Source organism: Thamnophis sirtalis, unplaced genomic scaffold, assembly GCF_051295495.1.
Source record: "Thamnophis sirtalis isolate CommonGarterSnake01/CBP01778 unplaced genomic scaffold, rThaSir2_p1.2 scaffold_10, whole genome shotgun sequence".
In the NCBI taxonomy this organism is placed as follows: Eukaryota; Metazoa; Chordata; class Lepidosauria; order Squamata; family Natricidae; genus Thamnophis; species Thamnophis sirtalis.
The window spans coordinates 6,503,796-6,531,264 of NW_028261390.1; the positions used below are offsets into that span (position 1 = coordinate 6,503,796).

The 27,469-nt window shown below is 45.4% G+C and overlaps 1 protein-coding gene across 1 annotated transcript in view; it reads right to left on the minus strand.

The window, feature by feature from the left end:
• Positions 1 to 1,746: 1,746 nt before the first annotated feature.
• Positions 1,747 to 27,469, minus strand: part of SCARB2 (scavenger receptor class B member 2) — a 38,809-nt gene continuing 13,086 nt past the window's right edge. Inside the window, exons 4-12 of the mRNA XM_087723984.1 lie at positions 26,200 to 26,388; positions 24,534 to 24,625; positions 22,628 to 22,747; positions 19,089 to 19,267; positions 17,734 to 17,852; positions 16,560 to 16,633; positions 12,577 to 12,628; positions 10,546 to 10,704; positions 1,747 to 5,871 (exon numbers count right to left, since the gene is read on the minus strand). Coding sequence (XP_087580110.1) covers positions 5,833 to 5,871; positions 10,546 to 10,704; positions 12,577 to 12,628; positions 16,560 to 16,633; positions 17,734 to 17,852; positions 19,089 to 19,267; positions 22,628 to 22,747; positions 24,534 to 24,625; positions 26,200 to 26,388 — 1,023 coding nt within the window. The 3' untranslated portion in view covers positions 1,747 to 5,832. The remainder of the gene's footprint in view (positions 5,872 to 10,545; positions 10,705 to 12,576; positions 12,629 to 16,559; positions 16,634 to 17,733; positions 17,853 to 19,088; positions 19,268 to 22,627; positions 22,748 to 24,533; positions 24,626 to 26,199; positions 26,389 to 27,469) is intronic.

Below are 27,469 nucleotides of genomic sequence, written 5' to 3' on the forward strand. Positions count from 1 at the left end.
TCGGGCATAAAACCTGGATGCACGGTTTGATTGGTTGCTCCGGCAACTGGGCGGAGCGACTGGCGTCATCCGCGCGGGGCTCGTCAGTGACGTCATGAGACAGGCGTTATCAGAGATCTGAAAGTACAGAGCGGCGCATAACGCTACCGGCTTCCTCAAAAAGGGAGCGCTGCGCCCCCTTAAGGATTGGAAGAGGATCGCAGATCTCGTTCTTTTCCGCTTTCCATTTACAGACACTCCTCGACTTAACGACCAGAACTGAGCAAGAAATTTCTGTTGCTAAGAGAAACATTGTTTAAGTGAGCTTTGCCCCGTTTTAGGATTTTTCTTGCCACATTTGTTATGTGAATCACTGCAGCTGTTAAGTTAGTGACATGGTTGTTAAGTGAATCGCTCCCCCACTGACTTTGCTTGTCAGGTCGCAAAAGGGAATCGCGTGGCCCCCCGAGGACACTGCAACCGTCATCAATATGAGTGTTGCTGAGTGTCTGAATTATGATCATGTGACCATGGGGATGCTGCAATGGTTGTGTGAAAAGTATTTAATTGCTTTTTTTCAGCAACGTCGTATCGGTTACTAAATGAACTGTTGTAAAGTATAGGACTATCTATATTGTATTACTCCGTTTGTATGCATGCACATTTATTTTTTTAATTATGTAGATGCTTACTTCTGAGTGATTTTAAGAATATTGTAACTATCAATAATCTTTTTTTAAAATCTTAATTTATTGGGATCGGCTTGGCAGACATGCTGAACAGAATCTTCTAACACAGAAGTTGTAGAACTTGCATTGTGCACCATTCTGCGCCATTTCATAAATCACGATGGTGATCTACCTTCCAAAACTAATTATGAAGTGCAGAAGTCAAATTTTATTTTTTAAGTGTATACAAAATAATATTTACGATGTGCATCATGCTTTTAGAAGTGTGTTTAATCAAACATTTGGGCTAGTTATAATTAAGTGTTATATGAAAGTCTTCCTCCCGCCTCTTCCATTATTTCCTCCCTCTCTCTCTTCTTCCTTCCATTATTTCCTCCCTCCGTCCCTCCCTCCCTCTTTTCTTCTAATATTTCCTCCCTCTCTCTTCCTCATTTCCTTCCTTCCTCTCTTCTTCCATTATTTCCTCCCTCCCTCCCTTTTATTTCCTTTCTTCCTCCTTCCTTCATTTTTCTTCCTCCCTCTCCTTTCCTCTCCCTCCCTTTTCTTCCAATATTTCCTCCCTCTATTCTTCCATTATTTCCTCCCTCCCTCCTTCCTTCCATTTCCTTTCTCCCTCCCTTTTGTTATTTCCTTTCTTCCTTCCTTCATTTTTCTTCCTCCTTCTCCTTTCCCTCCCTCCTTTTCTTCCAATTTTTCCTCCCTCCCTTCCATTATTTCCTCCCTCCCTCCTTCCTTCCATTTCCTCCCTCCCTATCTTTTATTTCCTTTCTTCTTCCTTCCTTCATTTTTCTTCCTCCCTCTCTCCTTTCCTCTCCCTCCCTCCCTTTCTTCCAATATTTCCTCTCTTCTTCTTCCCATTATTTCCTTCCTTCCTCTCTTCTTCCATTATTTCCTCCCTCCCTTGTTATTTCCTTTCTTCCTCCTTCCTTCATTTTTCTCCCTCTCTCCTTTCCTCTCCCTCTCTCCCTCCCTCTTTCCTTCCTTCCCCTCCATCCTTCCACCTTCTCCAACTGAGCATGAAAGGCATTTCCTTGTTTGCTTTGATCTTCCTTTTTAAGACACAAGAAAACAAAGAAACGAAAGAACAAAAACATCTTTTACTCACTGCTTGGTATAGTTCCATCATGCCATAAAAGTGTGTTAAGACTTCAGGGAGACACAAGACTGTTTTTAAGGCCAGCACTTGTCTTTAACTCAGAAACACAACCTTAGAAAAAGCAGCTATGGCACAATCTTAAGCTTCCCCATCTTCTAAAAGGGTTAATATTAGTGTACTTTGTGCAACTTGCAGAATACAGAGAAGAGCAGCTCTTTTTGAGTTAAGAGAAGCGTTAGATAAATGGGATTAAAACCCAATCCTGTCCCTTCCTTACAACTGAGGCTTGAGTCTTTCTCAAGAGAAGCCGTCTAGGCTTCCAGTCCAAAATAGTGAGGTCAACGCACACATTACCACTTGCGCAGCTGCAGGACGAATATTGTGATGCCCAGTAGGATTGCAAGGAAATTCCTGGGCACTTGGTGCGAGCTTCAACATCAAGAGCAGAAACAACGGCGGGCAACTTGCAAAGGGTGCCCATCGTTTCTAAATGTGTGCAAAAGAAGCAACTAGGCCTTCAAGTACCAGCAGCCATGGGTCTTGTCCAGTCAGATTAGAAAAATACGTTTTGGGGGGGGAAAAGGCTGTTTTGAGGACTGGATCCTGAAGTTTGACTTTTAAAATTTATCCATGGTCTTCAGCAGCAGACAAGTTTGCCGGTAATATCAGTTTCAAGAGTAGGGAGCCTTTATCCTTGTTGGGGTTTTTATTTTTTTCTTCCCCCTTAACAAGAAACCCCAAATCATCCATCAATTATAGCCAGCTATAAAAGATGCTTAAAATTAAACAAGCAACATTCCAAGCCTTGAGAATTGATTTCAGTTCCAATTTCACAAGCAACTCGTAATCTGGTACCAAACTCCAGTTGCGTTTCTCCTCCCTCTCCAAATTGTCTTAAATTGACTGATCATTTTGTGGAGAAACGAGCCCTTTGATTTATTAACAGCTATTGCAAACCTTGGCATATTTAAAGATGCTACCCAGATGTGCTAATCCCACATCTGGGCTTCAACATATCCAAACAAGAGGCCAGCGATAGGAAAGAATATTTGTAGCTCAAGGTTGAACTTTGTGGAGTCTTTGGTGAACTTTGAGGGTTGTTGTTTTTTTTGAAGATGTTTCACTACCCAACAAGCCAGTTGTATATAATCAGAGAGTAAACCCTACCCCCTTCAGCACTGATGAAGTTACCTAGTTGGGCAATGAAACGTCTGCAAGAAAACAGCCAAGCTCAGGGAGCACCAAGAGACTAGCAGGTCAACTTTTCAGAAGACCGGCCAATTTTTTTGTCATTGTGACGGAGTACTCTCCTTTGAAAGCAAGAATGATTTCAACTGTGCCTATAATCTGCAAGTTATATCATCCTAGGTGAAAAGCTATCCATGCAGAACAGGCCACAACTCCACAAACGTGACCTACAGTATTTGTATACTACAGGAGTCGGCAACCCTAAACACCGAAAGAGCCACAAAGATCCTAACCGGACCCTCCCCCCTTCAATTCTGAAGCTAACCGGAAGTCCCGTTCCCCCACCAGTCTCCTAGCGCACCGCCCTTTTCCCCCTGCCGACCGGAAGTCCTGTTCCCCTACCATAGAGTCTCCTCCTAGCATGGCGTTCTTTTTCCTCTACCTGTCCTAACCAAAAGCCCTATCAATTGTGGAGCCGACCGGTGACAGGGAGCTGCAGCAGAGGGATGAAAGAGCCACATGCGGCTCCGGAGCCACAGTTTGCTGACCCCTTGTATAGTACAACTCCTAAGACTGCAATATATTATGATATTCTTTTCTTTTTGCTTCTTTGCCTCTGCAAATATTCAAAACTGTCTCTCTTCCTGCAATGACTTTATGCACCGTAATAGGACATTTTCATTTCTGAACTGAAAAATATTCAGATTTTAATTCCCCAGATTTAAGATTCAACCTCCGAGGAAACCACTTGTTATCACAGGTGTGCAAAACATGTTGTCTCTAATCTCTTGGATTAATTCTACAGCAGAGGTCAGCGCCAAGCTTGGTTAACTTCCCAGAACACTTGCCTGGCACAACTGGTGTTGAAATGCCCAGGCTAAGGGACACAGGGTGGGATCCCGCAAAGCCATTTTAAAGATGAAGTTGAAGGAATACCCAGCAAAAACCAGGGGAGAGATCCTTCCTAATCCAACGGGAAAATTTAAAATTGCAAGTTGAAGGAACTACTTCGTTTCTAACAATAGGATTCTAACAATAGGACATTTGGGAACTATTGAGTATCGTAGCGAGACTTCAGGTAATACTCAGTGATAGATTACACTACAAAAAAGAAGGATTGGGGGTGGGGGAATTAGGGACACATAGCATCTCTTTTCACTGCTTAGTTAGTAGGAAAAAAATAGATGTTCATGTCGAGTTTGACTCCCGTTGCCTTCATGGACATCCATGTTGTTTTCTAGGCAAAATTAAGTTTGCCACAGCTTTCTTCCAGAATTTTTTTCCCCCAACTTCCATGATATCCGATGCCTTGTGCTTTTTCCTTCTCATCTCCTATCCGAATTATCAAGCACAGCATACGACTCCCAAGCAGGGTTAGCCAGATGCTACCACACCAAGGTTACCGGCTATTTCCTTAACTTGACCGCCTCAAAAAGGATTCCAGCTTCCCTTCCTCAAATCAGTGCAGTTCGCTCGACAAGAGATGACTTTCTCAGTCTCTTCCAGTGCAAGTGAATGATTCCGTCAAAACTTCCCTTTTCTTCTCTTGCTCAAAACAGTCACGTTATTTATCTTGACAAATCGTAGGCTTCGGCCTGCAGGGTTTAAATCCCATTTTGGCAGTTAATTGTGAAGACTCTCTCTGATCCCTTCCCCCTCCCCCCCCCCAAGTTGAAGGGGGAAATCACGGATGGATGCCCTCCGAGCAGCGGTGGGTTTCAAAAAAATTTGGAACCTCTTCTGTAGGTGTGGCCTGCTTTCCGGGTCCACTGGTGGAACCTCTTCTAACCGGTTCAATAGATTTGACGAACCGGTTCTACCGAATAGGTGCGAACTGGTAGGAACTCACCTCTGCCTCCGAGGGAGAGGGCTTTAGATCTCAAAAAACCACGTGTTGGATTAAGAGAAAGAAATCTGTTATTCCCAAATCACTTTTGAAGGCGATATGAGAGAAAGGGCCAGGGAAAATACTCTTTGACAAATAAAGTTGTGTGCTCTTGGAAAATGTGTGACGTGTGCAGTTTGTGGCGATGGCGCCTTCAAATATACTTCGCATGTGTACCTTTCAAAAATAATAATAATTAGAATCCCAGTAAATCTTTTGGTCCAGGGGCTGGATCTTTTTTTAACTCTATTCTGATAGATGCACAAATAGGAGATGATTCACTAGTGAATACCTGAGCCAGCCTTCCTCAATTTGGTGCCCTATCAAAGGGTTGGCACTGCCACAGGATGCCAGGTTGGTAAAAGCCCATCTGAACCTTTTACTCAAAAGGAAATTTGAAAACAAACAAACACTGAATTAGGCATCTGGTGGCTTGGACAAAAATGGGAAATTTCCTGGATGTATGTAAAATTATTCTGTGGTGTGTGTCTGTGTGTCCGTGTCCCTTTCTGGTGCAAAGATTTAAACTATGGGAAAAACAAAACTCCGAGTAGATCTGAGCTATAGCATTCACCAAGACATCAAATTGTGGCAGGAGAAGAGCTGCGCTGGCCAAGCTCCTAAATTAACAAGGATGGCATCAAGGCTGACGTCACTTTTCATGGCACCTGCCAGAAGGGAACGCAGCTGGCAGAGGCAACTTCGCAAGCCCAACAGATGACAGAAAGTGTAGTGAAATACTACTGCTATTTTCTCACACCGGGAAAGCAGCGCCCGGCCGACTCCCATTAAAAAGCCTGCCATTCTGCCTTCCGTTCCACTTCAGTTTACAATCGCCCACCTTCCTCGGAAACAGATGCGCTAAAGAGAGAACTACTTCAAGGATGCCGTTGAAGTGGTAGGTTGTGGTGGCAGTTAAAAACGTTTATCCTGTTCAGTCATCATGGTGAAGCTCTTTTCTTTTCTGTAAACCTGGCATGGTCGGGGAGATTGAGTTAAGTCCGGATAAGTGGAGCTCGTTCGTCAACGGTGCCCTGTGTGTTAGGGGGGGGGAGGCAAAACAACAAGAAGTTAATTTAGAGATTGTGTTTACGCAACCCATTTCATCTATCGTCTCATGCAACTTTGCTGGAGATGGCAAAGCCAAGCAGAATCGAGGGGGGGGGGGTGTTGGGAGAACATCTAGCTAAACTTCTGTGCCGTTTGGAGAACCTCCAAATCCCACTCCTGGCTGGCCTCGCCCACGCCTCCCCTCCCAGGAGTCCCATTTTGGATGCAGGTAAGTGCAGGGCGCCAAGGCTCGGGGAGGCAGAAAAAAGGGCCTACCGGAAATTCGGGAAGGACCGTTTCCGGCCTCCAGAGGGTCTCCGGAACCTGGGGAAGCTGTTTTCGCCCTCCCAGAGGATCGAGAAAAGCCTCCGGAGCCCAGGGAGGGCAAAAACGCCCCCCTCCCCTGGAGACTAGGCCACGCCCACCCAGCCCTATCCTGTCCTATCTTTCCCTGTGTTTTAGCTCAGCTGATTCTCGCGGCACACAGAAATTAAGTTTTGACGCTTAAAAGGGGCAGTTTTTGAACGTTGGCTGCCCACCCAAAGTGCCCGCTCACCGAACCGGTTGCGTCCCACCCCTGGGAATGAGCACGACCTACCTTTGGGTCCCAATGCGGAGGAGATGATCTCTCTTAAAAAAAACCTACCTTGTTTGTTTCAGAAGACTACGTAAAAACAACTTAAAAAAAAAAATTAAACCCAGCCAATGAAGTGCCTTCACCAGGACCCCTAGAACAAACCTCACCAAATCCACACCATCCCTAAAGAGCAGGATTTATATACCCCCCTCTAAGATCAGAAAAGGGAGATCAGCAGTTACAACTTCATTACAATCCTTGTAGCTTTTCTCCACTCTGCAGACCAATTCAAAGCCCTACAGACTCATAGACCAGCGTGGCACGACAAAACCGCGGTCCACTAAAGCGCGCCCGATTAAAGCGCATACCTGACGTCATCAGCAGCGCGACAAATACGACTGCAGAGAAAAAAGGGCGCTTTAAAAAGCGCTTTTAAAGCAAGCCGATTCACGTTAAGGTAAGGGTTAGGTTTAGGGTTAGGGTTAGGTTAAGGGTTAGGGTTAGGTTTGGGGTTAGGTTAAGCGTTAGGGTTAGGGTTAGGGTTAGGTTAAGGGTTAGCGTTAGGTTTAGCATTAGGTTAAGGGTTAGGTTTAGCATTAGGTTAAGGGTTAGGTTTAGCATTAGGTTAAGGGTTAGGTTTAGGGTTAGGGTTAGGTTTAGGATTAGGTTTCGGGGGTTAGGTTTAGGTTTACGCGTTAATTTTAGTTTTACCGCTCACAGCGTGCTTTTTTCGTCGCGCTGTGATAACATCAGGTACGCGGTTTCGTTGAGCGCGCTTTAGTCGAGCGCGGTTTTGTGGTGGAACCATAGGCCAGAACCCCAAGAGGTGTATCCCCACCCGGAAACGTGGGGTTATTTTCAGACTTTTAGGGTCCCTGTTGAGAATAGGAAGCACCCAGAAGCCAAAGCATGAAGTCCATTTCTCAAATGTCCCTCCTTGCCTATCCTGTGTGACTAGGTAGCCCTGGACTTACGACCCACCGGTGTGTGCAAAATTTCCGTTGCTAAGTGAGACGCTGGTTAAGTGAGCCCTGCCCGCTTCACGACCTTTCTTGAGTTAAAGCGATTCCCCGCGGTTGTTAAATTAGCAACAGGGCAGTTGTTGAGCGAATCTGGCTTCGCCCGTTGACTTTGCTTGCCAGAAGGTCATAAAAGAGGATAACGTGACCCCGGGACAAGGCACACCGTCATAAGTATGAGCAAGTTTGCCAAGCGTCTGAATTTTGATCCCCTGATCCTGGGGATGCTGCAATGGTCGTTAAGTGTGGAAAATGGTCATGAGTCGCTTTTTCCAGTGCCGTGTAACGTTGAATGGTTGCTAACCAAATTGTTGTAAGTTGAGGACTACCTATACTGTGGGTGCTTGATTTAAGACTGGGGGATCCAGCTGCTCCCCAGACTGTGCAGGGAGCCACATAATAATTACCGTATTTTTCGGAGTATAAGACGCACCTTTATCCCTCAAAAAAAGAGGCTGAAAATCTGGGTGCGTCTTATACACTGAATACAGCACTTTTTTGCCTCCCAAAACTCCGCCCCTACATCAAAATGGCTGTGCATAGGTTTTAGGAGGCTTTCAGAGTGCTCCTGGGGGCTGGGGAGGACAGAAATGAGTGAGAAAAACGGACCATTTTTGCCCCCCCCTCCCAGCCCCCAGCTTTTCTACTAGGTATAATGACTGCGAAATATAAAAAAAAGAAATCCAGTGTTTAATTTTACACGTAATTACGGCGGCGAGGATTGCCTTCGCTCAGAAATGGAAAAATAAATTAATTCCAAGCGAAGATGAAATAATAAGAAAGGTCATGGACTGTGCCGAAATGGACAAATTAACAAAAGAAATCCAGGGAAAAGAAGAATATTACCAGATATGGGATAAATGGTGTAGGTGGATGGAGGAAAGAAACAAGGATCAATGAAAGAAATCAATGAAACCCAAAGATAATAGTTAAGGAGAATTAACATATATATATTAACATATATATATATATGTTAATTCTCCTTAACTATTATCTTTGGGTTTCATTGATTTCTTTCATTGATCCTTGTTTCTTTCCTCCATTATATATATATATAATGTACTAGAGGTAATCACCCAATATAGCAGATAGATGAGTAAAATAAGAGGGTTAAAAATGGTGAAATGCAAATGAAATATACTAGAAGGGGAATTGTATCGATTAGAAATTGCTATTAGAAAGAACAGGAAGTTCCTGTTCATACTGTATTGTGTAAATGTAGTGTACGTCTTAAGTTTTGTGTGTGTGTATTTTGTATGTTTGTAAATAAATAAAAATATTTTTTTTAAAGGAAAAAAAAAGATACAAACTGGGTGAATAATCTAAGATATCAACTTAGTGAATTTTGTTTCGTTTTTAAATGGCTCCAGCTAAGCCGTCCCAAGGCTGTTGCATTCTACCAAGAGTTGAGAGTGTTGAATGTTGATTTTAGTGGGTGGCCCGAGGCCTAGGTTATTAAAGCAGGAAAATTTAATCTCAAAACTGATTCACACATGTATATTTTATATGTCATGAGACTCAAAAGTCCCAAACAGTCCCTTGCTTGAGCCCATCGCAAGGGAATAATATTCATTTACGAGGTACAATTTTTAATTAACCAATAGGAATGTCTGCCCCCACAGAAGTTAGGATGCCGATAAGTGGCTGGTACATGTGCAAAATCAGGCTTTAAGATTTCAGAATTCTTAAGGGAGAAGCTCCCTCCCTGAGCTTGGAGACACCAGGAAGAGACAAAATTTTGTGTGTCTTACCATGTGATACAAGTCAGAATGTTGCTGAAGCCTTTTACTGTGGGGCTATTAAACCTCTCCCCTAGAATGAACAAGTAGGTAGGTGAGGAAGGGAGGGAGGGAAGGAAGGAAGGGATGGGATGGATAGATGGAAGGAAGGAAGAAAGGAAGGGATAGGATGGATGGATGGATGGAAGAATGAAAGAAGCAACAGGATGGATGGAAGAAAGATAGGAAGGAAAGAAGGGACAGGATGGATAAATAGATGGATGGAAGGGTGGGAGGGGCAGAATGGATGGAAGAAAGGAAGGAAAGAAACGATAGGAAAGAAGGGATGGACAGGATGGATGGAAGGAAGGAAGGAATGAAGGGGCAGGATGGTTGGATGGAAGAAAGGAAGGAAGGAAAAGATATAGGAAGGGACAGGATGGATGGATAGAAGCAAGAATGAAAGAAGGGACAGGATGGATGGAAGAAATATAGGAAGGAAAGAAGCGACAGGATGGATAAATAGATGGATGGAAGGGAGAGAGGGGCAGAATGGTTGGGAGAAAGGAAGGAAGGAAAAGATATAGGAAGGAAGGGACAGGATGGATGGATAGAAGGAAGAATGAAAGAAGCGACAGGGTGGATGGATGGAAGAAAGATAGGAAGGGAAGAAGGGACAGGATAGATGGATAGATGAATGGAAGGGAAGGAGAGGCAGGATGGATGGATGGAAGAAAGGAAGGAAGGAAAAGATATAGGAAGGAAGGGACAGGATGGATGGATAGAAGGAAGAATGAAAGAAGTGACAGGATGGATGGATGGAAGAAAGACAGATAGGAAGGGAAGAAGGGACAGGATAGATAGATAGATGGGAGGAAGGGAGGGAGGGGCAGGATGGATGGATATAAGGAAGAATGAAAGAAGGGACAGGATGGATGGAAGAAAGATAGGAAGGAAAGAAGGGACAAGATGGATAAATAGACGGATGGAAGGGAGGGAGGGGCAGAATGGATGGAAGAAAGGAAGGAGGGAAACGATAGGTAGGAAGGGAGGGACAGGATGGATGGATGAAAGAAAGGAAGGTAGATAGGAAGGAAGGGACAGGATGGATGGATAGAAGGAAGAATGAAAGAAGTGACAGGATGGATGGAAGAAAGATAGATAGGAAGGGAAGAAGGGACAGGATAGATAGATGGAAGGAAGGGAGGGAGGGACAGGATGGATGGATGGAAGAAAGTAAGGAAGGAAGGAAAAGGTGGATAGGAAGGAAGGAAGGAAGGAAGGAAGGAAGGTGCTTTTAAAATAAAATAACGGGGAAATGAACAGACCTAAAAAAAGCCTTACCTCCTCTTTTTTCCCCCTGGGCCAATAGATGATTCCCAGAAATACGCCTCCACAAATAATCCCCAGTGCCAGCATGATGAATGGGACAGCTTGGACCAGACTGGATTCAAGCAGAGCCGCCCTGAGCTTTCCTGCATATTCATCGTCCAGTAGAAAACTCTGAGAAGGGAAAGAATGAACAAGGAGGTGGGGAAGGAGACACAACTTGGGTTTATCAGCCCATTCCATCGTAGCCAAGTGTGGTTTTTAAGAGGGAGAAGAATGAGCCCCCGAAAGTTTGCATTTAAAGTCAGGAGGTTCGGGAAAGACTAAGCATACACTTGGGAGGGGTCTTGTGGCCTACCAGCGGTCAGCAGAGCTGGCAGCAGATTCGGACAGTGAGGAGGTTGGGGAGGAACATGGGCCAGTCCTGGAGTCTGGGGAAAGCTCTGAGGAGGGCTCTGTGTCGGAGGCAGAGAGGGGGCCAGAGCCATATGCCAGTTATCAGCTGCCTTCTGAGTCAGACGTCAGTGAAGCAGAAGAACAGCTGGAGCCTGTTCCCAGTGTGCGCATGCGCAGAGTTGCCAGACGAAGGGAACAGCTAAGGAGCAAGGGTCGATGAGAGTAAGGCCACAGGTGGGACGGTGAATGGCCCCTCCCAGAGGGAAATAAAAGAGGAGCGAAAGGGGAGTGGAGTTTGCAGGAGACAGTTAGTTCATTCCTGCATTCTTGCCAAGTATTGCGGCCATCTGAACGATATCGGCCTGGCCGCTCTCCAAAGCCTGATAAAGGTCGGCAATTGTGAACTATCTTGAAAGACTGTGGGAGAGGGAAGACTTTGCTGGAGAGGAATTCACTGTAAGTTAAATAAAAGGCGTTTATCGGGACGAAGACTCGGCTTCGTGCTGCTGGGGAAGCCTAGGTGAGAACAAGGGGGTGAACTCTCTGAATTGTTGGTTCCTCCTTCTCTTGGACTTTCTGATCCATAGATTGATGCCTCTTCTTAGAGGTAAGGCTGAAATTGTCCGACCTGCCAGCCCGTAACCTTCCTTGGCTCCATTTTTTTGAGAAAGGGATAGTTTTATTAGCAGTAGACGTATATACCACTTCACAGCTCTTTACAGCCCTCTCTAAGCGGTTTACAGAGATTGCCCCCAGCAATCTGGCTCCTCATTTCACTGACCTCGGAAGGACGGAAGGCTGAGTCAACCTTGAGCCCTGGTGGTATTTGAACTGCCAAATTGCAGTCAGCCGGCCGTCAGCAGAAGTGGCCGGCAGTGCTGCACTCTAACCGCTGCGACACCACGGCTCTTAAGAAGTGTATTGCAGTAATGCATAGCCGGAACTGACAATTGTGCGCCCAAATCCCTAAGATCAACTTTTCCCTTCCTTAAACAGCCTCCCATCGCTTACACACACACACACACACACACACACACACACACACACACACACACGACCAATCAGACTCAAGCAAGATCTTTTCAGAAAAGTTGATATGCAGCTGCCTTCTTCTCCCAGTCCGGTGACCTTCAGGCAGCATCTCCGAGAGATGCAGCTGTTACTTCCGCTTTCCCTGAAGCAGTCCTCCTCCCACCCACCCTCCCTTCATGGCAGACTGTCGCCGTCATTGCAAGCAAGCGGTAAGGTGGCAGCCAGTGGGAACGGGCCCAGCGTCCCCCACATGGACGTGCGCAGCACACGCATGCATCGTGGCTGCAAACGACGCTCCCGCAAGCCTCTGCGACCCTCCAGCTGCTCGCCGGAGCGTTGCGCAGGCGCTGTACGTGCCATGCGCGTGCATAGAAGCGCCGAAAGCTTTAAAAACACGGTAAGGAACTCGGTGGGCTCTCCGGAGCACTGTACCGGAACGGTACCCGGTGCTCCTTTACCGGGGCATACCGCCTGCGACCCACCACTGGTGGCAGCTGACGGAAATGTCCAATTTGTTCTCATACCACCATGCATTAAGTTTCTGCTTCCCTTTCCAGAGTCAGAGAACTTCCTTACGATACCCAGGGTGAAGGTGGGGGATGTTTGATCAGTGCCTACCTCATTTACAAACATCACTGGATAGGGCATCCTTTTGATAGTCCCTGTTTGGCTGAAATAAGACAAAAAAAAAAATACAGATAAAGCCAGCATGTTTTCTGGTGATTCTCAAGAGAACAATCCTCCTTCAGAGGGTTACATGATGGGAAAGCATCTCATCAGCCTTCAGAGCTCAGGAAAATGGGATACAGGTTGTCCTCGTTGAGCGGCAACCATTGAGCTAGGCAACCGAGTTGTTAAGCGAAGGAATTGCCAAAGGAGAATGCAGTTGTGCTGATAAATGTACTTCAGCTTCCTTTTGCATTATAACAGAATTGGAAGAGATCTTGGAAGTCTGTAGTGTAATCTCCTGCTCAAACAGGAGACCCTCTACCCATGATGGCACACGGGGCCATATTTGGTGGCACGCAAGTGCGCCGGCAGCTGATTTTCGGCCTTCTGGAGGTCCGGGGGAGACCATGTTTGCCCTCCCCAGGCTTCAGGAAAGCCTCCGGAGTCCAGGGGAAGGCAAAAAACAGGTCCAACGGGCCAACTGTTAGTTCGGAAACAATCCATTTCCAGCTTTCAGAGGCCCTCCAGGAGGCCAGGGAACGCCATTTTTGCCCTCCCCAGGTTTTAGGAAACTTCTGGAGCCTGGGGAGAGCGAAAATCTCCCCTCCCCGTGCATGGCTTGTGCATGCGCGGGTTAGGGGTCGTGCGTGCATGCACAAGTGGGTGGGGTGCATTGAATTGTGGGTGTGGGCATGATCGGGAGAAATTGAAAGGGAAACTTGCTTTTTGCTCCAAGAGACAAATTGCTGGGAGGCAGAGACAGATTTTTTTTCTTGTGCCAAACAGGCTGTTTGCTATTTGCTGCAAGGAGGTAAGTCAATAACTATAATTGCCTATAGAATGTTCAAATTATTCGTGACCCGTCAAAACCGCGCTCGACTAAACCGCGCCCGATTAAACCACGTCGCTGACGTCATCAACAGGGCGACAACAGCCAGCGCGGAGAAAGAAGGGCGCTTTAAATAGCGCTTTGAAAGCAAGCCGATTCAACTTAAGGTAAGGGTTAGGTTTAGGGTTAGGTTTAGGGTTAGGTTTAGGGTTAGGTTAAGGGTTAGGATTAGGTTTAGGGTTAGGTTAAGGGTTAGGTTTAGGGTTAGGTTAAGGGTCAGGATTAGGTTTAGGGTTAGGTTAAGGGTTAGGTTTAGGGTTAGGTTAAGGGTTAGGATTAGGTTAAGGGTTAGGATTAGGTTTAGGTTTAGGGTTAGGTTAAGGGTTAGGTTTAGGGTTAAGTTTAGGATTAGGTTTAGCGGGGTTAGGTTTAGGTTTAGAGGTTAATTTTAGGTTTAGGGTTTACAGCGTGCTTCTGTCTCCGCGCTGTTGTCGCCCTGTTGATGACGTCAGCGACGCGGTTTAGTCGGGTGTGGTTTAGTCGAGCGCGGTTTTGTGGTGGAACCCAAATTATTAGACTTATTTTTTAAAGACTGCTTTATTATTGTTCCAGACAGTTTAACAAAATGAAGAAGCGTTTTAAAACAAATGCTTGATCTGAAGAGGCCCAGTGCTATTGTAATCTCCTTTTAAATAGCAGAGAATAACTATTCTTCCAGAAAGCACATCAATTTTAACACCATCTGTGCAAGTATAGTCTGAAATGTAACACTACAAACTGTATATTGTCTCTACTGATTGCTGCTTGTTGCAAGGAGGCAAATTGCTGGGAGGCAAAGGCAGATATTTTCCCCTTATTTTCCTCCCCAAAAGCTAGGTGCGTCTTATACTTCGGAGTGTCTTGTACTCCGAAAAATACAGTATTTATTTATTCATTCAATATATATTCATTCCATTAAGCAGGAGAATAATGCATGTACAAATGGAGCAACAATGTCTGTATAAATCAAAGGAATCATATAGATGCAAATCATGCATCGGCGAATTGAAACCGGGAGAAAGGTACTCAGCAGAAAAACCAGCTTATGGTTGATGAAGTAGGCAACAGGCAGCATTTCTCTTTATAGTCTGAGCTCAGCAAAACAGGGAGCCAAATCAAATCAGTTAGTATGAAAAAATAATAAATATATTATACGTGGGTGTGGGCACATGTATAATTTTAGCACGCCTTTACAAAAAAGTTCGCCATCACTGCCCTATTCTATTGTGGACAAAAACGACTGTCCAATCTCTTCTTCTTAGAGCCGAGGTGGCGCAGTGGTTAGGGTGCAGTACTGCAGGCCACTTCAGCTGACTGTTATCTGCAGTTCAGCGGTTCTAATCTCACCGGCTCAAGGTTGACTCAGCCTTCCATCCTTCCGAGGTGGGTGAAATGAGGACCCAGACTGTGGGGGCGATATGCTGATTCTGTAAACCGCTTAGAGAAGGCTGAAAGCTCTATGAAGCGGTATATAAGTCTAACTGCTATTGCTATTGCTAAAGGCCTGCAGTGATTGGAGAACCCACAACTTCTGAAGACAAGCAGCTCCGCTGTTTAATTGTCCTAACTTTCCAGAAATTTCTCCTTCATTCGAGGTTGGATGTCTCTTTGTTAATCTTCCATCTGTTACTTCTTGTGCTTAGGGGGAATACGTTGACCCCCCTCTTCTCTGGGGCAGCCCCCTTAAATTACTGGAAGACCACTATCATATCACCCTTAGTCCTTCTCTTCATTAGACTAGACCAGAGGTCCCCCAACTTGGCAACTTTAAGACGTGTGGACTTCAACTCCCAGAATTCTCCAGCCAGCCGGCTGGAGAATTCTGGGAGTTGAAGTCCACACGTCTTAAAGTTGCCAAGTTGGGGGACCTCTGGACTAGGCATATCCTGTCCCTGCAACTCTTCATCCTAAGTTTTAGCCTCCAGGCTCCTAGAAAGGTTGCTAATGTGAGGATTGGTGGCAAAATTTATTCTCCATCACCATCATTAACTGGGGACAGCCTTTAAACAACCGTCTTAGTTATCTACCGAAATTATTTTTTCATACTAACTGATTTGATTTGTCTGCCTGTTTTGCTGAGCTCAGACTATAAAGAGAAATGCTGCCTGTTGCCTACTTCCTCAACCATAAGCTGGTTTTTCTGCTGAATATCTTTCTCGTTATTTCAATTCGCCGATGCATGATTTGCATCTATATGATTCCTTTGATTTATGCATACATTATTGTTCCATTTGTACATGCATTGTTCTCCCGCTTAATGGAATGAATATATATTGAATGAATAAATAAATTACCATCTTTTTCGGAGTGTAAGACACTCCGAAGTATAAGACGCACCTAGTTTTTGGGGGAGGAAAATAAGGGGAAAATATCTCCCTCTGCCTCCCAGCAATTTGCCTCCTTGCAACAAGGAGTACAGATAATATGCACTGTTTGTAGTGTTACATTTCAGATTATACTTGTACAGATGCTGTTAAATTTGATGTGCTTTCTGGAAGTATAGTTATTCTCTGCTATTTAAAAGGAGATTACAATAGCATTGGGCTTCTTCAGATCGAGCATTTGTTTTAAAAAGCTTCTTCATTTTGTTAAACGGTCTGGAACAATAATAAAGCAGTCTTTAAAAAATAAGTCTAATAATTTGAACATTCTATAGGCAATTATAGTTATTGATTTACCTCCTTGCAGCAAGCAGCAAACAGCCTGATTAGCACAAGAAAAAAAAAATCTGCCTTTGCCTCCCAGCAGTTTGCCTCTTGGAACAAAAAGCAAGTTTCACTTTCAATTTCTCCCGATCATCAGCTGTTTCAGGCTGCAGGGTTTGCTATAGCCTATTGCAGCCTCTACAAGCCCCAATTTTCACCGTTTACTGCAAGGAGGTAAATTGCTGGGAGGCAGAGGCCAAAGGGTGGGGGATGGTGGGTGGGTGGGGCTACATTCAGTGTATAAGACGCACCCAAATTTTCACCCTCTTTTAGGGGGGAAAAGGTGCGTCTTATACTCTGAAAAATACGGTAAATGAATAAATAAAAAACACCCGCCGGGTTCTCCATACAATACTTGCATAAATTCAGGCATCGTTTCAACAAAAACGTTGATTTGCATTCGTTTGTTTGCACGCACCACAACTCCGGTCAGCTGAAAGGAAAAAAAAACAAGCGTGCTTTCCTGTAAAAATCAAACTTATTGTTTCAGCCGTTATCATCACTTTACCGATCCAGTTCAGGATTTCCAGCACACGCACACACATGCACTGGGTGCCAAAAAGGTGAACATCACTGTCCTATTTCTCAAACTTCTTTTTAAAAGTTGACTTTATGCTCTATGAGCGTGCAGCCAATGAAATACAGGTAGTCCTCGACTTAACGACAGTTTGTTTAGTGACCATTCAAGGTTACGACGGGGCTGAAAAAGTGACTTACGACCAGTTTTCCCACATTGCAGATCCATTGAAAGAGGCACGTTATTAACTTGAGAACTGCAGTGATTCACTTTACCACCGTGGCAGGGAAGGTCATAAAACGAAGCAAATCATGCGCTCTACATGGGGCAGCCCTTGAAGAGCATTCGGAGACTTCAACTTGTCCAGAATGCAGCCGCGCGAGCGATTGTGGGTGTACCTCGATACACCCACGTTACACCTATCCTCCGCGAGCTGCACTGGCTTCCAATCGGTCTCCGGATACGCTTCAAGGTGCTAGTTATCACTTATAAAGCCCTTCATGGTATTAGACCTGGGTACTTGAGAGACCGCCTGCTGCCAATTACCTCCCACAGACCCGTTAGATCGCACAGGGTCGGCCTCCTCCGGGTTCAGTCTACCAGCCAATGCCATCTGGCTACGACCCGGGGGAGGGCCTTCTCTGTTGCAGCTCCGGCCCTTTGGAACGAACTCCCCGCGGAGATTCGGACCCTCACCTCTCTCCTGGCCTTCCGAAAAGCCGTTAAAACCTGGCTGTGTCGGCAGGCCTGGGGTTGATGAGCTCCCTTCCCCTCTCGACAGGTGTGGTTGTTGGCTATCTTAAATGCTTGTCTCATATTTGTGTGTTCCCTTTCCCGCTTGAGTTGTTCGCCGCCCTGAGTCCCTTTTGGGAATAGGGCGGCATATAAATAAAGCAAACCTCAACCTCAACTCACTTAACAACCACCTTAGCCACAGAAATGTTGGGCTCGATGGCAGCCGCAGGTAGAGGACCACCTGTAGATGATTTTGAGGTTCACAGGAATAAGGGACTTACTGGGTTAATATCAAGAAACGTGTCGTGCTTCTGTTTATTTGGGTGCATTCCATCCACCGACTTGACGTAGCTCTCCTCAGCATGGAAGAAATGTGGGAGCGATAAGAATATCGGGGCCCCTGTTAAGAACAACAGAACTGTTAAAAACCAGCAAACAAGGAGGCACCCAAGTATTTTAAAATACCTCCCGTACACCGTACACACGACCGTACACACGACCAGATTTCAAATGCAGCACGCTGCCAATTTGTGCTATCACACCCATTCATTCATCCGTGAAATAAATCAGACAACCGTTTGCAATCAAAAACTCCGTAGTACTGGCAATTATAGAGCACTGGAGATTCTCAGTCATCCGTTCTGGGTCCTGGTTGTCCCAACGTTGCTGTTTTCACAGGAAACGGGACTTTCCTGTTGTTGTTTTTCTTTGAAGACGTTTCGCTTCTCACCAGTGGTGGGATTCAAACAATTTAACAACCGGTTCTCTGCCCTAATGACCATCTGGGTAGGTGGGGCTCGGTGGTCATGTGACTAGGTGGGCATGGCCAACTCAATGTCACTCAGGTCAATGGGCACTTCACCTAGCTATTACAATGTAATAAGGGTTAACCAGAGAGGCAGTTTCTGTAAGCAGGGCAATAAAGATTAGTCTAGAAACAACACCAGAATGTTTCCTTCCTGCCTTCCTTACAGGATTAGCCCTGAAAAGTGGGGAAAAACAAAAGGATATTTCTTCCAACAACCGGTTCTCCGAACTGCTTAGAAAGTTACCAACCGGTTCTCCCGAATAGGTGCGAACCGGCTGAATCCCACCACTGCTTCTCACCCAAGAAGCTTCTCAGCTCTGACTGGATGGTGGGGAATGGAAGGATTGATACTCCTTGCAGACCGCTGGTCATTTGCATCCTGTTCAGGGAGTCGTTGAGGCCACTTGAGGGTTTCTCTGTATCCTCAGGGTCACTATGGGTGGGGAGCTTTCTTGGAACTGCTGAAAGGACTCTGTCGTAGACTGGAGATAGGTGATGTCGTGTCCCTCCCCTTTTGTTGACAGAGGGCTGTTCAGTTTTGACATAGATGGCCTCTTTGAACCCCTCTTTCAAACCAGCGGTCTTCCCTGCCCAAAATATGGATCGTCTTTGGACAGACATGTGTTGGCTTAATGACCATGTGCCCATTTCATGACCACAGTGTTCATTGAACGAGAGCTGCAAAAATGATCACAACATTGGGTCGGTGATGTGGGTGCCTCGACGTACGAACCTCGTGACATACAATGAAACCTCTGGTCGTAAATCGAGGACAGCCTGTCAAAAAGGACTGGGTACTTGACTCCCTCGGGTTTGGGACACACTCACCTTGTTTGCAAGCTGTGACATTCAGGATTCCAGACCCCGTACAGTGTCCGGCAGGGACACAGAATCCGGCGTTGTCTGGGTTAACCGAGACATTGGCAAAGATTGCCAAGGGAGGTGTAAATCGGTAAGTTTGAATTCCCAAAACGGTTAACTCTTCCTCGAAGGTTAGATAGATGGATCTGGAAAAGAACAAAATGATATTAAAAAATCTGCACGCAAGGCCCTAAGTCAGTGATCTTTTTTGGCTCCCGTGTCAAAAGCGGGGGAAGTGCGGTGGGGTCGTGAACAGGCGTGCCATAACTATAATGCTATGCGCGCGACCAGAAACACCCCCACCCCACTTTTGGTACCGTTTTTTCGCCCTCCCCAGGCTCCAGATGTTTTCTAGTCCCTTCCGGTTTGCTTGTAGGGCCGGTTTTTGACCTGGGGTGCCTCCAGGGAAGTCTCCTGAAGGTGAAAAACGGACCTACGGGGAACCCTGGAAGTTCGGGAATTGTGACTTCTGGTTTGTCCGTAGGGCCAATTTTCAACCTCCGGAGGGCGAAAAACGGCCTCAAAAGGCCGAAATCATGCGCCAGCTGACAGGGCAGCACCTCACGTGCCCTAACCAATGGCTCTGCATGCCACAGGTTTCCCATCACGTCCCTAAGTGTTTATATCATGTTTTACAAGCCACAATGGCCGATTGTCTCTTTTTAATGGCGTGTAATTGTTGTTTACCTGTCTTGTCTTTGAATGGCATGTAATTTTTGTTTATCTGTCTTGTCTTTGAATGGCGTGTAAATGTTGTTTATCTGTCTTGTCTTTGAATGGCGTGTAATTGTTGTTTATCTGTCTTGTCTTTGAATGGCGTGTAAATGTTGTTTATCTGTCTTGTCTTTGGTGCTCTCCGAGCTTGGTGTTTTTCTTGCAGACGTTGCATTACCAAACTAGGTAATATCATCAATGCTAAAAGGGAACGGGGTTTTGTGCTCTTATTTTTATATGCTAGTGGCTTGCCCTGTCACTGTTGGTGGGAATGTTCTTGATAGTTAGCTGTTAGCTTGTTTCTCTGTAATGGTAGTTCCTTCACTGACATATTATTTGATTGTTGGTCGAGTATTAATCTTGGTGTTAATCTCTGATGATATGGGTATTGACCAGGGGTGAAATGCTACCGGTTTGGACTGGTTCACTGGTAGTAAAAAATGCTACCGGTTCAGGCAAACGGGTATTTCCGACGATTAGCTGTGACGCGCGATTTAAGATTATTTTATAATCTAAATCGCGTGGCACAGCGGATTCCCTCCCCCCCCCAGCTGATCTACTTACCTTTGCAGGAGCGCTTGGTAGCAGGCTCCACCCACCAACCTGGATGTCATCACATCCATTTTTTACCTATGTGCATGCGCGGAAGGTCCTGTGCATGCGCGTAGGTGGTGCGTGCGTTCACATTTATGAACCGGTAAGTAGATTTCACCCCTGGTATTGACTGTCAGTAAGGAGAGGTTTTGTCTTTTTGCTTCCTTGGGGGCTTTTTGATTGTCTCTTTTGAATGGCGTATAAATGTTGTTTATCTGTGTGTGCCTGTCGATGGCCAATTTGTCTGAATGCCTGGCTTCTAGAAATTCTCTGGTGTTTTTGGACTTGGCTTGGTCTCTTAGAGTTTCCCAGCTGAAACTATGGTTAAGTCTGCCAACATTTTGAGAAATTAAGGAGTTTATATCGTGTCTTTGACTGTTAGTTGGTATTCATAGATGCATTCTTAGTTTTCTGCCTGTCTACAAGAACACAACCAAGCTTAGAGAGAGCACCAAGGATGCCACAGTTCAACTCTGAGGTGCAAGTATTCTCTTCTATTGATACCACAATGGCTGTACTCATTTAGACACGACACAGGTAGTCCTCAACTTATGACCACAACGGAGCCCAAAATTTATGGTGCTAAGTGAGACACTTGTTAAGTCAGTTTTGCCCCATTTTATGACCTTTCTTGCCACTGCGGTGGCGCAGTGGTTAAAGTGCAGTACTGCAGGCTACTTTGGCAGTTCAAATCTCACCAGGCTCAAGGTTGACTCAGCCTTCCATCCTTTCCGAGGTGGGTAAAATGAGGACCCAGATTTTTGGGGGCCATAGGCTGACTCTGTAAACCGCTTAGAGAGGGCTGTAAAAGCACTGTGAAGCGGTATATATAAGACTAAGTGCTATTGCTATTGGTTAAATGAATCACTGCAGTTGTTAAATTACCGTATTTTTCAGAGTATAAGATGCACAGGGATATAAGACACACCAAAATTTTGAAGAGGCAAATTTTAAACAAAAGTTTTTGCACTCTGCAGACCTCCCCAAAACGGCCCATTTTTCGTCAACAAAATGGCATGAATAGCCTTTAGGAAGGCTTGTAGAGTGCTTGGGGGGGTGGGGGTGGAACAAACAAAAATTGACCTGTTTTTTGCTCATTTTTGCCCTCCCCAGCCCCCAGGAGCACTCTGGAAGCCTCCTAAAGGCTATGCGTGGCCAATTTGGCAAAGGGGGCTGGGTTTCAGGAGTCCAAAAATGCTGTATTCAGTGTATAAGACACACCCAGATTTTCACCCTCTTTTTTGAGGGAAAAAGGTGCGTCTTATACTCTGAAAAATACGGTAGTGAAAAAAGTTAAGTGAATCTGGCTTCCACATTGACTTTGCTTGTCCAAAGGTCGCAAAAGGGGATCGCTGAGACACTGAAACGGTCATAAATGCAAGTCCCTTGCTAAGTGTCTGAATTTTGATCATGTGACCATGGAGATCAGTCATAAGCGTGAAAAACGGTCGTAAGTCCCCCTTTTTCTGTCCGTTGTAACTTTGAACGGTCACTAAACTGAACTGCTGTAAGCCGAGGACTACCTGTGGACCAAGATGGAGGGGGGGAAATTTTTTATCGTAGTAGGAAACATGACACTGGGAGTTCCAGCAGACCACAAACAATCCAGGATGAGTCAACAGGCCAAAGCTACCGTATTTTTCAGAGTATAAGACTCACTAAGATTTTGAAGAGGTAAATTTAAAAAAAAAAAGGGTTTGCACTCTGCAGGCCTCCCAAACCTTCCGCAGGCCTCATTTTTTGTGAAAAACGGGGCATGCAGAGAATTTGAGAGGCCTGCAAAGTGCTCCTGGGGGCTGGGGGCTGGGCAAAAATGAGCAAAAAATGCCCCCCCTTTTTTTTTTGCAAAAACGTCCCAATTTTTCACCAGAAAAAGGGCATGCATAGCTTTTAGGAGATTTGTAGAGTAATCCTGGGGGATGGGGCAAAAATGAGCAAAAACGGCAAATTTTCCACTCGTTTTTGCCCTCCCCAGCCCCCAGGAGTTCTCTGAAAGCCTCCCAAAGGCTATGCACGTCCATTTTGGTAAAGGAGGCGGGGTTTCGGGAGGCCAAAAATGCTGTATTCAGTGTATAAGACGCATCCATACTTTCACCCTCTTTTTTCGGGGGGGGGGGGGGGAAGGTGCGTCTTATACTCTGCAAAATACGGTATGTTTCAGCCTTGAATTCCAGGCAGCTGCTTCCCGCTCTCCTTACCTGCAGAAATCTGTAGAGAAGATATAAAGCATTTCATCTTTGGAGAGGAGCGGGTGAAACGTCCCTCCGTCTGTCCCATTGATCATGTTACAGCTGGGTGACGTCCACCAGTCCAGATTGCTGTCAGGAGAAAAGATCAGAAGAAATCAAGGATTAGTTTTACGAGATGAGAGAGATTTTCCCGCCGGGTCGAAGATCAAAAGGCCTCTTTCATCCAGGATCTGATTATTTCTCCACAGAAATTGTGAAAGCAAAGTCTGTGATCTAATTAGACTTGGGTTTTTCAAGACAGGGCAAATATAAACTGGTGATCCCTAATACAAACCCACTCAGAATATATATTTTTTTCACCCAAGCCGCCTTCTTTCTTCATCGTGATTATGGCTTTTCCCCAAAACTCATCTCGCCAAAAAGATAAGAGGCCATGTTCCTTGAAGCATCTTCCTACTTTTTCTGTACTTAATCAGAGGCGCTGAGGAAGGAATCATTCTCAAAATTCTTATCAAGACTTGAGTCTGTGAAGAAGGGAGGTTTAACTCATGGAGACTCAACAGCAGCGTCTGAATATTTATTTTATTTTTTTAATATTAAGAATCTTTGGGAAGGAGAGGAAAATCCACTAGATCTAATGAAACATTTTGGAATAGGAGGTTTGGTCTAAGGGTTAAGGGGCTGGGCCTAGAAACCAGGAGACAGCAAGTTCTAGTTCCACTTTAGGCATGAAAGACAGCTGGGAGACTTTGGGCCAATCACCAGGAGACAGTGAGTTCTAGTCCTTCGTTAGGCATGAAAACCAACCGGGTGACTTTAGGCCAGTCACCAAGAGACAGTGAGTTCTTGTTCTGCCTTAGGTATGAACACCGGATGGGTGACTTTGTGTTGTGGCCCGTCAACAGAGCTGGCGGTAGATTCGGACAGTGAGGATGTTGGGGGGGAACGTGGGCCGGTCCTGGAATCTGGGGAAGGCTCTGATGAGGGCCCTTTGTCGGAGGCAGAGAGGGGGCCAGGGCCGTCTAGCAGTTATCAGCTGCCTTCAGAGTCAGACATCAGTGAGGCAGACGAACAGCTGGAGCCTGTTCCCAGTGTGCACATACGCAGAGTTGCCAAAGGGAACAGCTAAGGAACAAGGGTCGATGGGAGTAAGGCCACAGGTGGATGATGAATGGCCCCTCCCATAGGGAATAAATAGGAGGAAAAAGGGAGTGGAGTTTGCAGGAGACCATTAGTTCGCTTAATTGGTTCGTGACTCTCTGAGACTCCTTGCCAAGTTTTGCAGATATCGGCCTGACAGCTCTCCAAGCCAGATAAGGTCTGTGACTATAAATCCTCCCTTGAAAGACTTTGCTGGATGTGAATGAGCAGAATTCACAGTCATTTAATAAAAAGGTTTTTTTTGTCGGGACCAGGAGTTTGCTTCATGCTCTTGGAAAGCCTCAGTCAGAACACTTTGAGCCAGTCACCATGATACTCTGAATTCGAGTTCCACCTTAGGCATGAAAGCTGGCTGGATGATTTTGGGCCAATCACCAAGATGGCGAGTTCTAGTTTTGCCTCAAGCAAGAAAGCTGGGTAAGTGACTTTGAGCCAATCACTAGAAGAACAGTGAGTTCTAGTCCTGCCTTAGGCGTGAAAATCCTGTGAGGTAAATTGGGCCAGTCACTCTCCTCAGCCCAATTTACCTCACAGGATTGTTGTCATGGAGAAAACAGGAGGAGGGAAGGAGTATTAGGGATGTTCCCTCCTCCTCCACCATCACCACCACCCTTTGAGTTAATTAGAAAGAATGATGAAGGCGGGATAAAAATCAAATGAATGAATTAAACTGTAAGGCGAGAATTACAACGTGCCCCACCACAGAGATAAAAGAAGACGAGTGAGGAAGAAGAAAAGAAGGAACAAACATTACTCTTTGCCATTCCATTCAATTACTCTTGTGAAGTCCAGATAGTTCTTTTCACCAGATAACATGAGATATTCACCATCATCTGTCGCATTCATCTACAGAAGAAAAGAAAAAAATCCAGCAAGAAACGATTTTTACTTTTCAAAATGGCCCCAAATGGGAATAAAATATACACATATTAAGATGCGAAGATTCAGGACAATTTGTGTACGTGGCAGCATTCATGGTTTATTGAAGCCCACGTCCAAGAATCTGGCCAACTAAATGGTCAGCACTAAATTGGTGCCGGATTAGGGGTCAATAAGACGTGGTGGCTCAGTGGCTAAGACGCTGCGCTTGTCGATCAGAAAGGTCGGCAGTTCGGCGGTTCGAATCCCTAGCGCCGAGTAACGGAGTGAGCTCCCGTTACTTGTCCCAGCTTCTGCCAACCTAGCAGTTCAAAAGCACATAAAAATGCAAGTAGAAAAATAGGGACCACCTTTGGTGGGAAGGTAACAATGTTCCGTGTGCCTTCGGCGTTTGAGTCATGCCAGCCACATGACCACAAAGACGTCTTCGGCTTTGAAACGGAGATGAGCACCACTCCCTAAAATCAGGAATGACTAGCACATGAGTGCGAGGTGAACCTTTGCCTTTACTAAGGGGTCAATGGAATTCAATCAGGGCTGGTCTTGGGTCTCTTGTGGTAACTCAAGGACTCTAAACTGATGACATGTTTTACTCCACCCTCTAGCTCTGCCTGCACTTAGCTCTACGTCCTAAGTCAGTGATGGTGAGGCTTTTCAGCACCGAGTGCCCAAACCAGAATGTGTATACATGCGTATGCGCGCGCCGGAGTGCCGGGAACCCGAACATCAGCTGGCTGGCATGCACATGCCTGTTTTTTCAGGCAGTTTTTTCAGGCAGTTTTCAGGTAGCCATTTTAGGCCCAATCCTTGGTCTTTTGGGGGCCAAAAACGAACCGAAAATCAGCCTGAAAACAGCCAAAAAATGGCCTGTCACAGAACTAGGCCTCAGGACTTATTTTTCTCTCTTTTTAAAAAACCACTCTTATAATTGTCATAAACCTCCTGGAAGTCTAATGCATCTACATTATTTTGCTTCCTCACAATATATCCTGTGCCAAAAAGAGACCGGCAAAGCTTATCAATTGCCTTTTTTTCTGCCCTCTTAAGGGGAAAAAAAAAATCTATCGAGAAAAAAAGACAGTGGCAGCCAGCTGTCTGAAAGGGCAGCTGTTGATTATTCTCATTTAAAAGAGACAGGGAGCCACAATGAGATGCTAATAAGCAGAATATCCAGGAGACATTGGAGTCTATATTGGACAAGCACAGCATATTTTAATCGCTACCCTGTTTAAAAAAACAGCAGGGGTGACAATCCTCAAGCAATATTCATCAGGAGCAGCCAAGGCTGACTAGGTAAGCATTTCCATAATCGCAAGGTAGCACAGGACTTCGATGGAAAGCTGAGGAAGGGGGAAAAAAGAATATAAAGCTGTTTCGCAGGGGGGTCCCAACCCCTGGGATACTAGAGGGCTGCAGCTCCTTTGGAAGCGGGCTGCAAAAGCGGCGAGTGAGCAGGCCACCGGTGAAGGGAAACATGCATCAAATAAAAGCAAAGATATAAGAAGGGTAGCCGATGTACCCTTGACGACAAGAATGTTTACCTGTGCAAAATAGCCGAAAACCGGATCGACGCTGGGGAAAAATTTGTGTACCGCCTGCAGGAACCTATCCGTGTAGCCCCATAAAATCTCTTGCACTGTATGGATGGTGAACATATCCTCTTCGTAGGCCAGTAGCAATAGCTCGGCAGGAAAATGGAAAGGCGTTCTCCGGGCCATATTCATGGCCGTCTTGATACGAAGGAAGGGAAAAAAAGAGAGACGTTAAGACTTTTCTTATTATAAAATTGTTATCTGTAACAAGAGGCATTTATGGGTTTGCTGGTAGTCCCCAACTTACAATTGTTCATTTAGTGACTGTTTAAAGTTGCAGCGGCGCTGGAAAAAAAGGGACTTATGGCCGTTTTTCATACTTTCAGGTGGTCAAAATTTCCACATTCAAGTTGGTCAAATTTTGGACATTTGGCAAATGGTTCATATTTATGGCGGCTGCAATGTCCTGGGATCAGGTGATCCCGCTTTGTGACCTTCCGCCAAGCAGAACCAATGGGGAAGCCAGATTCACTTAACAACGGTGTTACTAACAATTGCAGTGATTCTTTCATAATAATATTATAATAATTCTTTATTGTCAGTGCACAACGTATGTACAATGAGATTGGTTGAGCTCCCTCAATGCACCGCCCCAACACAATACAACCCCCCCCCCCAAACGCTTAACAATTGTGGCAAGAATGTAAAATGGGGCAAAACTCAACAACTATCTCACTCAGCCACGGAATGTTTGGGGTCAATTGTGGTCATAAGTTGAAGCCTACCTGTATTTTTCTCCCCATTACGGTGATCACTGAGGGGGAGGGGGAAGCTAACAGTTAACACAACCGTGTTACAAATTTAACCACGGCAGTGCTTCACTCAACAACTCTGGCAAGGAAAGTCGTAAAATGGGGCGCAACTCCCTTAACAACTGTCTTGCTTCGCAACAGAAATTTGCGACTCAATGGTGGTCCGAACTGGAAGACTACCTGTATTTTATCAGGTACCCAATAAAAACATGGAAAATGTAATCGATGGGCAAAACGAAAGTTATAAGGTACCGTATTTTAGGAGTATAAGACGCACCGGAGTATAAGACCCGTCAAGGTTTTGAAGAGGCAAATTTTAAAAAAAGTTTTTGCACTCTGCAGACCTCCCAAAAACGGCCCGTTTTTTGCGAAAACGGGCCTGGTTTTTTTTTTGTTTTTTTTGTTTTAAAGAGGGCATGAATAGCCTTTAGGAGGCTTGTAGAGTGTTCCTGGGGGGTGGGGCCCTA